Source organism: Haliotis rufescens, unplaced genomic scaffold, assembly GCF_023055435.1.
Source record: "Haliotis rufescens isolate VD_foot unplaced genomic scaffold, xgHalRufe1.0.p SCAF_36, whole genome shotgun sequence".
Taxonomy (NCBI): domain Eukaryota; kingdom Metazoa; phylum Mollusca; class Gastropoda; order Lepetellida; family Haliotidae; genus Haliotis; species Haliotis rufescens.
In genome coordinates this window covers 4,875,990-4,889,970 of record NW_025964068.1, presented here as the reverse complement: position 1 = coordinate 4,889,970, position 13,981 = coordinate 4,875,990, and the positions used below count along the sequence as shown (strand labels likewise).

At 36.3% G+C, this 13,981-nt stretch overlaps 1 protein-coding gene across 1 annotated transcript; it reads left to right on the top strand.

Moving 5' to 3' along the window:
* Window positions 1-1,325: 1,325 nt before the first annotated feature.
* Window positions 1,326-9,405, top strand: LOC124129054. Its single transcript, XM_048381159.1, has 4 exons — window positions 1,326-3,987; window positions 4,687-5,606; window positions 8,499-8,774; window positions 9,400-9,405. Exons 1-4 carry the CDS (start codon window positions 1,326-1,328, stop codon window positions 9,403-9,405), a joined length of 3,864 nt encoding a protein of 1,287 aa, XP_048237116.1.
* The last annotated feature ends 4,576 nt before the right edge of the window (window positions 9,406-13,981 follow it).

The following is a 13,981-nucleotide window of genomic DNA, read 5'->3' as shown; positions in this document are numbered from 1 at the left end:
GCGTTCACCGTCGACAGAGTGAGAATGACTTTCTGCTGCTTTTTCAATATTCCAGGAATAGCAGAGCAGTGCTCAGAATTGGGCTACATACATTGACATCGGCTTCTATAATAACAAAAATAATTTTGTCCAATTCTGTACTTGTAATGCAACAAAAATAACATTGAAAAACAACCCTTAAACCTTACCAATATTCATTTATTTGATATGTGAATAAATTAATATATTATACTGACTTTATGTGGTCTGTTGACATCCTGATATACAATGAGATAAAATTCTTGGATTGAAAAGGTAATTGTCTCAAACTCCTGCTTTATGCTGCTGTCTGCCAGTGATACCCTCAAAAAGACATTTGATTTTACCAGAATTAACTGATCATAATAGATATATATGAGTTGACCATACCAGACAAAAATAAATTTTGACGCTTGGCCAAGTCACAGATTGTTGAAAATGGGGGTTGAGGAATGTTGACATTTTGAATCAATCAGTTCCTAGTAATCATACTTTGAGTCAACACTAAGGCTGATGTGATCATTGCAATCTGGTTGGTTAGCTGGGTGTAAAACTAATTGTGGTGAGGTAGAGGTTCAGTATTGTATAATTATTTTCAGTTCACTTGAGTTCACTACTAGTCAAATGTAGTCATTCAATGTTTGAACGTAGCCGGAAACAAATTATAACTTTACTATTTATAATGTTTAGTGTGATGGTCACTTTCCATGGCATATCAAATTTTGGTATCTGAGGTTAAGTAATACTTTCCTTTTGTTGATGAGATTTTAAAAGAAATGTTCCATCATATTTTATGAATGCTTCCACCATTATTGGAAATGAAGAGTTCTTTTTCAACTAAGGTACAGTATATTTTGGGGGTGTGGGAGATATGTACATTAAGTTCATAAATATACTTTCAGGAGTCTGTTCCAGTATATACAGGGATAATTTTAGGGTGGGGGCCTAGAGCTAAAAGCTCGTAAATCTGAAAACAAACCCTACATTTGTACCTCTGGAATAATTGAAACCTTGGACATGTATTGTGTAATTTGGCCCTTTGCTTATAATGAGTGAAAGTCCTGTGTGAAGTTATATTTTATGTAAGATTCAACAGTCGTAAACTAAGTTCTGAACAAAAGAAGTATTTATATCTTTGGATTTTATATGAAAAGATATAATCTATGAGTTTTTAAGTTTAGGGAAGATTTTGCAGTATGAAACTATTAAAGGGATGGGTCTTAACTTTATTTTGGGGGGGGGGGGGGGGGGATATTTATTAAGAGGGGGGGTAATTATTTTATCCCTCTTTTTTTTCTGTTTCAGAGATGCCACCGAAGAAGATGCTGCAACAGATGGAGGGGTATCACCTCCCTAAAAATGATACCGAGGAAGCAGGCCTCGTTAATAAATGTGCAACAGAACAAAACCCGAACAAAACATGCGCTGAAAGCTCATACAATAGTGCTACACAAAATTGCCTTACACAAAATGCTACATATGATGCCGATGCCTCAAATGCCAATGACTCAAATGCCAATGCCTCAAATGCCAATGCCTCCTATGCCAATGCCTCCTATGCCAATGCCTCCTATGCCAATGCCTCCTATCCCAATGCCTCCAATGCCAATGCCTCATATGCCAATGCCTCCTATCCCAATGCCTCATATGCCAATGCCTCCTATCCCAATGCCTCCTATGCCAATGCAAATGCCAATGCCAATGCCTCATATGCCAATGCCAATGCCTCATATGCCAATGCCTTAAATGCCAAATATGCCAATGCCAATGCCTCATATGCCAATGCCTCAAATGCCAATGCCTCATATGCCAATGCCTCATATGCCAATGCCTTAAATGCCAATGCCTCAAATGCCAATGCCTCATATGCCAATGCCTCGTATGCCAATGCCAATGCCAATGCCTCATATGCCAATGCCTTAAATGCCAATGCCTCAAATGCCAATGCTCAAAAAGATCAAAATGCTCAAAAAGACCCATATGCCAATGAGAACAATGTCAGTGATAACAATGATCCTGAAAGCTATGACCCTGATACTGACATCAATGATCCAGAGAGTTATGATCAAGATTTTGTTACCAATGACCATCATACTGATACAAATGAGACTGTACATGGTTCTTTCAATCAAGGTCACACTAGATTTGGAAAAAACAGTGGCAGACAGTGTGTAGCTAACAGTGCAATGGCAATGATGTACAATCAAATTAAGGACATTTCCACATGGGACAGCTATGATCTTGACACAGTTCTTTGTAGAGGAAACAAACTTTATGAAGATTCTATAAACCAGAGACAATCAACTAGTCGTAGTGCATACCTTCTTGTGTCAGATATTTGTCCAACAGTAGACTTCTTTGGCAAAGAATATAGATTTGTGTCTGGCGATTCTCTGAGTGGCTTTGTGATGAAAGATACTGAAGAAATTGTTGATATTCCACAACAAATGTGTCTCGATGCTGCACTTCAAACAATATTTTCACAACATGATGCTACTTTTATGACATTTGGAGGATCAACATTTGCTGTGATAGAAAGAAATAACAAATACCACGTGTTTGATTCCCATTCTCGGAACACTGAAGGATTACAAGTCACTAATGGCACTAGCATACTTATCCAATACACAAGTCTGCTTCAGGTCTATGAACACTGTTTGAATCTTGCTCGGTCAATGAACTTAAATGCAAATTCACAATTTGAAATGACAGGTATGAGAATTACCACTGGTGTAGAGCCACATGACAACCGGTCTGACAATGCGAGTGATACCAATGACAATGATGATGTAGTGCATATTGATGAACTCGAAGAGAACTCACAGGATGTAGAGCCACATGACAACCGGTCTGACAATGCGAGTGATACCAATGACAATGATGATGTAGTGCATATTGATGAACTCGAAGAGAACTCACAGGATGTAGAGCCACATGACAACCGGTCTGACAATGCGAGTGATACAAATGAGAATGATGAAGTAGTGCATATTGATGAACTCGAAGACAACTCACAGGATGTAGAGCCACATGACAATCAGTCTGACAGTGCGAGTGATACCAATGAGAATGATGATGTAGTACATATTGATGAACTCGAAGACAACTCACAGGATGGTAGTGTGGAAATGATTGATATTGACACAAATGTGACTGTACATGGTTCTTTCAATCAAGGTCACACTAGATTTGGAAAAAACAGTGGCAGACAGTGTGTAGCTAACAGTGCAATGGCAATGATGTACAATCAAATTAAGGACATTTCCACATGGGACAGCTATGATCTTGACACAGTTCTTTGTAGAGGAAACAAACTTTATGAAGATTCTATAAACCAGAGACAATCAACTAGTCGTAGTGCATACCTTCTTGTGTCAGATATTTGTCCAACAGTAGACTTCTTTGGCAAAGAATATAGATTTCTGTCTGGCGATTCTCTGATTGGCTTTGTGATGAAAGATACTGAAGAAATTGTTGATATTCCACAACAAATGTGTCTCGATGCTGCACTTCAAACAATATTTTCACAACATGATGCTACTTTTATGACATTTGGAGGATCAACATTTGCTGTGATAGAAAGAAATAACAAATACCACGTGTTTGATTCCCATTCCCGGAACACTGAAGGATTACAAGTCACTAATGGCACTAGCATACTTATCCAATACACAAGTCTGCTTCAGGTCTATGAACACTGTTTGAATCTTGCTCGGTCAATGAACTTAAATGCATTCTCACAATTTGAAATGACAGGCATGAAAATTAGCACTGATATACAGCCACATGACAATCAGTCTGAAAATGCAAGTGATACCAATGACAATGATGATGTAGTGCATATTGCTGAGGATGGTAGACTAGATATGATTGAGATTGACCAAAGTGATGATACGGCATGTGAAACAAATGAGAATGATCAAGATGAGATGATGCATATTGATGAATGTGACGACAACTCACAAGATGGTAGTTTGAAAGAAACTGGAACTGACCAACATGCAATGCTATTCTGCCCTGTATCATCAAATGTATGTGAACAGTTATGCAAGAAGCTTGATATTCAACACCAATGTGTAGCAAAGTCTCAAGATCATGAATTTGGTGTAGAAATTGATGTACCATGCAGAACAGTATCCATTGAAGGTGATGGCAATTGCTTCTTTAGAAGTCTTTCATATGCAATCTCGGGCAAAGAAAACAACCACAGGAAAATCAGACTGGCTATTGTGACACATCTAAAAGAACATGCTCAAAGTTTCCATCACTTCTTAAGACCAGGTTACGAGTCAGTTGAACAGTACATTTCTCAATCCAGAATGTGGTATGTTGGAACATGGGCTACAGAACTTGAAATACTTGCAGCTGCAAATCTACTGGGCACTGACATATGCACATACTCTGATAACAGATGGCTGAGATATTCAAGCAGGCAGTTAAACTCAGACACAGTGAACACAGGAACTGGCATATATCTAAATCATGTTGGTGGATCACATTATGAAGTGGTTGTTTGTGTGAACACAGTAGATGCTTTGAGAAACTCATGTACAGACAAATATTGTCAGAGACATATGAATATCAAGAGAAATGCTGACCAGCTATCTGCAGATTTGCTGAATGACAGAAAGTCAGTCTTGAAAAAACAAAAATGTTCTGATTCTAAAGAAAAGAGACCTGATCACAGACCAACTAAAAAACCAAAAGGAAAGTATGCACAGGCAAAAGCTAAAAGAGAATATATGAGAGCCAAAAGAGAATTAGAGAAAGATAATTCTGAAACATTGAATTTGAATGTGAAACAGAGAAGACTTGCAAAAGAGAATGAAAAGTACAACACTGACCTAGATTTCAAGAACAGAAAGAAACTGCAAAGTTCAAATAAATACAAAGATGATGAAGCACACAGGGAATTTGTCAAAAAATACAGTACTAACAAATATGCTACTGTCTCTGAACACAAGGAAACAGTAAAAGCTTACAGCAGTCAGAAATATGCCACAGATTCAAAACACAGGGAAGATGTTAAAACGTACAGCAGTCAGAAATATGCCACTGATTCAAAACACAAGGAAGATATAAAATCTTACAGCAGTCAGCAGTATCGAAAAGATGCAAAGCACAAGGAGGCTCTAAAAAATCTCAGTTCAGAGAAATATGCAAAGGACGAAAAGCACAGAGAAAATAAAAAGAACAACAGTATCGAGAAATATGCAAACGATGAAAAGCACAGAGAAAGTGTAAAAACCAACAGTACAGAGAAATATGCAAACGATGAAAAGCACAGAGAAAATGTAAAAACCAACAGTACAGAGAAATATGCAAACGATGAAAAGCACAGAGAAAGTGTAAAAACCAACAGTACAGAGAAATATGCAAACGATGAAAAGCACAGAGAAAGTGTAAAAACCAACAGTACAGAGAAATATGCAAAGGATGAAAAGCACAGAGAAAATGTAAAAACTAACAGTATCAAGAAATATGCAAAAGATGCAAAGCACAGGGAATCTGTTAAATCAGCAAGCATTGCCAAATACAAAGCTAGTGGTGAACACAGAACTAATTTGAAAGAGAGACAATCTGCCAGGGTTCTGCAAATAACCAAAGAAAGGAAAATAATGGAAAATGTTACACAATCCTTTGCCAAAAACATATCTGAAGGTCCAGAATTTGTGTGCTCAGTGTGTCATCGAAGACTTTTCAAAAAACAGGTTGTACAATGTAAAAGAACAGTGTATGAAAACAAAGGAAGTAATATTGCCACTGTTGCTGAGAGATGCATCACAGAAAATTACCTACACAGGTGCTCAGACAGTTGTGATGACCAATGTTCATTTGTCGATAGTCCAGAAGGCACATTATGGATTTGCTATACTTGTCATAGGAAACTTTTGTCTGGTAAAATGCCTGGAGAAGCTGTTGTTAACAACCTTGAACTGACCCCTGTTCCTATGCAACTGCAATGTCTCAATGAACTAGAGCAGCACTTGATTGCCTTGAATATTCCTTTCATGAAAATGATGGCATTACCAAAAGGTGGACAACATGGCGTACACGGACCTGTAGTATGTGTTCCCTCTAACATTCAGAAAAGCACAAGTATGTTACCGAGAAGTGATATAGATGATCAGATGATTAGAGTGAAACTGAAAAGGAAGATTACTTACAAAGGCCATTATCAATACCAGTTTGTCAACAAGGCTCATGTTAAAAATGCTTTGGAATATCTTCAAACAACTAACAAATGGTACAGTGATGTGAATTTTAATACAGATTGGGTCAATCCCTTGCCAGTTATTGATGAGGAAGATGAAATTATTGATTCTGATACTGAAACATTACCTGAGGTTGAAAAGGATAGCTCAAACACACAAACTAATGAAAATGAAGAGTCTGAGAAAGATCATGGATTACTCATGAATACATGTCTACAACCGCTTGATATTGGCCAAGAAGTTATGGATCAATATTTTGAAAAGATAACTTGTATTGCACCTGCTGAAGAAAATAATCCTGTTCGACTACTGACAGACAAAAGCAATGAAGCAAGGTCATTTCCAGTTCTGTTCCCATCAGGGTCCCCTACATTCCATGATGATCGTGAAGAGAGAATTACAATTGCACGTTATCTACATACACGCCTCATGAATGCTGATAGCAGATTTGCTCAAAACACTGACTACATATTTTATGCACAGTATCTTTCTGAAATTGATCAAGTTATGTCAAATGTTTCCATTGCAATGCGAAAAGGATCACAGTCACATGGTAAAAATGTTACATCTGAAAATCTTACAGATTCTGATTCTCTGAGAGAGATATTAAAATGTGATGAAGGCTACAAGTTCTTGAAACCTATCAGAGGAACTCCACCATACTGGCAGTCTGCTCAGAAAGATTTATTTGCTATGATAAGACAACTCGGCATTCCAACTTGGTTTTGTTCATTTTCATCAGCTGATATGAGATGGCCAGAAATGATTGAAACGATACTCAGAGAAGCAGGTGATACACGGAAAGCCACTGAACTTGACTGGTCTGAAAAATGTTCTATACTAAGGAAAAATCCAGTGACAGCAGCACGAATGTTTGACCAAAGGTTCCATTGCTTCTTGAAAGAGGTTATCATGTCACCAGCTGAACCAATTGGAAAGATAAAAGATTACTTCTATCGTGTAGAATTCCAGCACCGTGGTTCCCCTCACACTCACTGCCTTTTCTGGGTTGAGAATGCTCCAAAGGTTGATGACGATAATGATGAGTCAGTAACATCTTTCATTGATAAATATGTCACATGTGATATGCCTTCAGTTGAGAATGATGAAGAATTGTTTGATATTGTCAACAGTGTACAAAAACATAGTAAAAGACATTCAAAGACATGCAAAAAAAATGGCACAACCTGCAGATTCAATTTTCCACGTCCTCCAAGCAATGAAACTTTCATATCACGAGCAGGAGGTCTTGACAATAAACCAAAAGATGTTGTGCCCAAAACCTTGAAACAGTGCTGTGAAGATCTTTTCAATATGAAATTTATGTCCATACCAGATGCTCAAAGAATTTTGAAACTGATTTGGCAAGGATTAACAAATGATGAGCAAACATTTGAGTCAGTTGATGCATTGTTCTCTGCCATTGGTATTTCGCAAGACATATTTCAACTAGCATGTGATACTCTATCCAAAAAGACAAATGTTGTGATGAAACGCAATCCCAATGATGTATGGGTCAATCAGTACAATGCAGATCTGCTCAGATGTTGGAATGCGAACATGGATATTCAGTACATAGTTGATGCCTACTCTTGTGTTGTCTACATCATTTCATATATCTCAAAGGCAGAAAGAGAAATGGGATTACTGTTGAATCATGCACAAACAGAAGCAAACAAGAATAACTCTGATGCAAAATCTGCTCTCAAGAAACTTGGTGCTGTATACCTACACAATAGAGAAGTGAGTGCTCAGGAAGCTGTCTTTCGAGTTTGCAATTTGAGATTGAAGGAAGGATCACGTAAAGTACAGTTCATTCCAACCGTAGACCCTGTCAGAATGAGTTTGCCTCTTAAAACACTGCAGAACAAACGAAAGAGTGGTGAACTAGATGAAGATGAAATGTGGATGACAAGCATTGTTGATCGATACAAGAGCAGACCCAAAGGTGACGAGTTTGATAACATGTGTCTTGCAAAGTTTTGCTCAGAATACAGAGTGCTACCAAAATCTGAAGTATCAAATGTTTCTGATGACAAACGCCGTAGTCCAGTAGTAACATTACAAAATGGCCTTGGTCATGTGAAAAAACGTACTCGGACTGATGCAGCAGTTATCAGATATGCCAGATTTTCACGTACAAAGAATCCAGAAAAACACTATCACAGTATATTGCAGTTATTCTTGCCATACACATTTGATGCACAATTAAAACCACCCGCATTCAATTCGTATGAAGAGTTCTATGAAACTGGTGCTGTTCAGATTGAGAACTGTCCTTTGGAAACTGTGAAAGAGATTGTTGACAGAAACAAAGCAATGTTTGAGAAAGATGGTGATGTTATTGATGAAGCAGAGGAATTGTTTGACAAAACAGGTCAATTGGAAGATGCTTGGGCTCAAATCTGTCCAGAAACTGAATCTGAAAGAATAGCATGTGAAGTTGAACACACTTGTACGACCGATGAGGAAAGTGAAAGTGAAACTGCTAAGAACATGCCTGATTTGCTACTGAAGGATAACACGTTATCAAAAACAGAGGTACTTCAGAGTACAATGTCAAAACAAGAGGCAGAAACTATTCTGAGATCAATGAATGAAGAACAAGCTGAAGTTTTCTATAAAATAAGACAGTGGTGTTTGGATAAAAGGAATGGCAAAAATCCTGATGCATTTAATCTATTTCTGACTGGTGGAGCTGGTACTGGAAAGAGCCATTTGATCAAGGCAATTTGCTATGAATGCACTAGACTGCTAGCCCCAATGCAAAATAATCCAGATGATAACTCTGTGCTTTTGGTAGCTCCAACCGGTATTGCAGCATTTAACATACATGCTTCCACGATACACAGTGCACTCTCAATTGGAATTGATGCAAAACTGCCATACCAGCCACTTGGTGAGGAAAAGATCAATAGTCTGCGAGCAAAGCTGCAAAGTATCCACATACTAATCATAGATGAAATATCAATGGTTGATCACAAGCTGTTATCATACATTCATGGTAGATTGAGACAGATCAAACAAACTGCTGATTATTCACCATTTGGAAATGTATCTGTAATTGCTGTTGGAGACTTTTATCAGTTATCACCCGTTAAAGGAACACCATTGCATGTTGCCAAAAATGGATATGACCTGTGGAATGATAATTTTTCTATTGCAGAATTGACAGAGATCATGAGACAAAAGGACCCTGCATTTGCACAACTTCTGAATCGGTTACGAACACGAAAAAAGTCAGACCCTCTTGACACAAGAGATATACATATGCTCAAACAACAAGAAACTGGTGAAGATGATCCAGAAAGCATTCACATTTTTGCAACAAATGCTCAGGTTGATGAATACAATATTGCTGCTCTTCATTCTAAATGCTCAGATCCAATTTGTATTGACGCTCAAGATTTCTCACGAAATGCAAAAACAGGGAAACTTGAAAAGAGAGAAATACCTCATGGAAAAGTTCATAACTCAGTCTTACAAAAAAGTCTCAATGTTGCAATTGGTGCGCGTGTGATGATCACAAAGAATATTGATACATCAGATGGTCTTGTGAATGGAGTCTTTGGAACTATAAGCCACATATCTTTGACTGATGGTGAAAGATTTCCTTCAAAAATACATATTGTGTTTGACAAAATTGATGTTGGTCAGAAATTACGAAGAATGGAAGGCACTGCATCTGAATTAGATCCTAACAGTACTCCTATTAAGCCACAAGAAGAAACTGTTTCAAACAATGGAGGCATTAGACGACAATTTCCACTGAAACTAGCCTGGGCTTGCACCATACACAAAGTACAAGGGATAACTGTTAACAAAGCTGTTGTTTCATTACACAAGGTATTTGCAGCAGGACAAGCTTATGTAGCACTAAGTCGTGTATCTTCTCTTGATGGTCTTATTATTCAGAATTTCAAAGAATCAGTCATATACAGCAGTGTAAAGGTTGAAGCAGCAGTGTCTAGTATGCCAAAGTTCATGACAAGAAATCAGAGAATCTATGATGGTCATCCAACATGCACGCTAATTATGCAAAACATTGAGGGCCTTCAATCACATATTAAAGATCTGCAGAATGACAAGAGGTTTTTAGAGTCTGATTTCATTTGCTTGACAGAAACATGGTTATCTGATTCACATCCAGCTGATGAACCAAAACTTGATGGATTTACGTTACATCATAAACCCAGATCAAAGTGTTATGAATCATCTGAACCAATACTGATGCAACTGAAAAATCAAAGACATGGTGGTGTTGGAGTTTATTCTAGTGAAGTCAAAACATGTGAATTTACTCAGTTACCAGTATCTAATTTAGAGTATCTGTGTATGTACGTCATGGAACTACAAGCTCATGTTGTTGTTATCTACAGGCCAAGCTCATACACAGTTGATATTTTCAGAAAGCATATGCTTCAACTTGTTCAGGAACTTGATAACCGTTCTGGTCGATCAATCATCATGGGTGATTTCAATGAAAATATCTTGTCATCATCTTCAATACAGACTATGATGGAATCAAATGGATTTACACAGATGGTTTCAGAACCTACTACTGAAGGTGGAACGCTTCTTGACCATGTATATGTGAAAGGACTTGAGAATGTATCTGTTCAGATTCTTCCTACATACTTTGGGTATCATGAAGCTATTGAAATCAAATTATGAATATAGCTGTGAATATAACAGTGATGAAAAACAATCTTTACCATGTCATCATTTGAAAAGTGCCTATTTTATCAAATTTGTAAATCTCGTTTATCAAATTTGTAAATCTCGTTTCAACAAAAGACACTGGCCTGGTATTGCACCTATCTGATTTTAAGCATGAATTGTACAAACCCCTGAAGAAGTGACTACCTGGATCGGGTGGTCAGGCTCGCCGATGGGTGAGTATCACAGTTGGGTGGATCAACGCTCATGATGTCAATCACTGGATTGTCTGGTCCAGACTTGGTTATTTATAGACTGCCATCATATAGCTGAAACATTGCTGAGTGCTGCGTTAAACAATAATCAAACACATGAACTGTACATGTATTATCATAATTAGACCTGTTTTAATCTTTGTGACTTTTGTTGTAAAAGCATCTTGTACAAAATATGAATGGACTCTACTTGAATTATCATGAATGTGGACCTGAGACCAACTTCTTATTTTACAAGGAATATAATTGTTGAAAATTACATTGATTCTACTTGATGAAATGGTATGTTATTGCACCTATCAGACTTTTATTGTGAAAGTAGCAACTTTCACAAAATGAGCATGAATTGTACAAACCCCTAAAGAAGTGACTACCGGGATCGGGTGGTCAGGCTCGCCAATGGTTGATGCATGTCATCGTTTCACAATTGGGTGGATAAAGGCTCATGATGTCAATCACTGGTTTGTTTGGTCCAGACTTGGTTATTTATAGACTGCCATCTTATAGCTGAAACATTGCTGAGTGCTGCGTTAAACAATAAACAAACACATGAATTGTACCTGTATTATCATAATTAGACCTGTATTTATCTTTGTTACTTTTGTTGTAAAAGCTTCTTCTACAAAATATGAATAGATTATCATGAATATGGATCTGAGGTTAACTTCTTATTTTACAAGGAATATAATTGTTGAAAATAACATTGATCCTACTTGATGAAATGATGGGCAATGGATGTCATTTTATAGATTGAAAAAGTCACTGATATTTATAATTTAGTTCATGTCAAGTTGTTGCACATGCTCAATTATCTTGTGTATAATATCATATGTACATGAGGTCACTGTACATATTATGTATATATTTTGAAAAACATTAACATGTATCTGAAAAGTGCTAATTTAAATCAATTTGTAAATCTTGTGAAATGAAAGACACTGACATATTATTATCATCTGTATTTATAAATAATGAATTTTGTTGCAAAAGCAGTTTCTACAAAACATGAAAGACTTGTTCTTTATTATCATAATTATAGGCCTTAGTCCGACATACAAAATACCAAATTGTTATTTTGTTGAGTGAGTGTGTGTGTGTTTTGTATACTGTTAATATATATTTTTTTTTCTGTGTATATGTTATTTCTATGTATAGATTTTAGCATGTATATACTTTAGCTGATCTAAAAGAAAAGAAATATCTGTCAGAATATAGTTCATGTCAAACTATTTCACTGCTCAATTATTTTGTGTATAATTTCATATGTAGATGAGGTACACTGTACATATTATGTATATATATTGAAGAAATATAAACATGTATCTGAAAAGTGCTAATTTAAATCTATTTGTAAATCTTGTTAAATGAAAGACACTGACATATTATTATCATCTGTATTTATAAATAATGACTTTTGTAGCTGTGAAAGCAGCAACTTTACATAAAAGATGCATGATTTGTTCTGACCTCTGAATATCCGGGGTAGAATAGGTCTTAAGCAACCCATACTTGCCACAAAAGGCGATTATGCTTGTGGTAAGAAGCAACTATCGGGATCGGATGGTCAGACTCACCGTCTTGGTTGATGCATGTCATTGTATCACAATTGTGTGGATCGATGCTCATGATGTCAATCACAGGACTGTCTGGTCAAGACTTGATTATTCATAGACTGCCATCATATAGCTGGAATATTGCTGAGTGCTGCATTAAACAACATATAAACAAATGAATTGTACCTGTATTTATCATAATTATAGACCTGTATCGATCTTTGTGACTGCTATTGCGAAAGCATCTTCTACAAAATATGAATGGACTCTACTTGTATTATAACGAATGTGGACCTGAGGCCAACTTCTGATTTTTCAAGGATTATTGCTGTTGAAAAGTACATTGATTCTACTTGATGAAATAATGGATGCCATTTTATTGATTGAAAAGACACTGATATTTTGTCAAGTTATTGCACATGCTTATTTATTTTGTATATAATATCATATGTACATGAGGTGCACTGTACATATTATGTATATATATTGAAGAATTATAAACATGTATATCTGAAAAGTGCTAATCTAAATCAATTTGTAAATTTTGTTAAATGAAAGACACTGACATATTATTATCATCTATATTTATAAATAATGACCTTTGTTTTGTATACTGTTAATATATATTTCTTTTTCTGTGTATATGTTATTTCTATGTATAGATTTTAGCATGTATATACTTTAACGGAGTTAAAAGAAAAGAAATTCATATCAGCTTATGGCATTTTCTCAATTATTCTATGTACTACATGTCACTCATTCTAATTTGATAAAAACCAAGACAGATTCATTGCCATAGGTTTGTTTGAATATGTGTAGAATAAAAGCACACTTACAGTTTAAAGTTACTGATGAAACTGATGGAGAAGTGGTATTTTACCATAATGGCATGGAGAAATATTACAGTGTATAATCATGGCCCTTGGTTGTTCATTGTGGACTGACCATTTAATATTCCCTGTGTGCATCATGTACCTGTACACAAGGGATGTCACAATTCACTGATGTATCTATATGTATAAACCTGATGATAGGACACACAATAACCTACTGATGTATCAATTTATGTTTTAACTGTATCCAATATTCAAGAAGTAGTATTTTACATTTGCAACAACTTGATATAAGTTGTACCCTGGAAAGAAAGGATGCACTCATGTATTCAGGAACAAGTGGTTTCGTAACTATTTGACAGTAAATCATAAACAGATGCTTCTGATATGGTGAGAAACACAAATTAGACCCTACTTTTAGTGGAGAT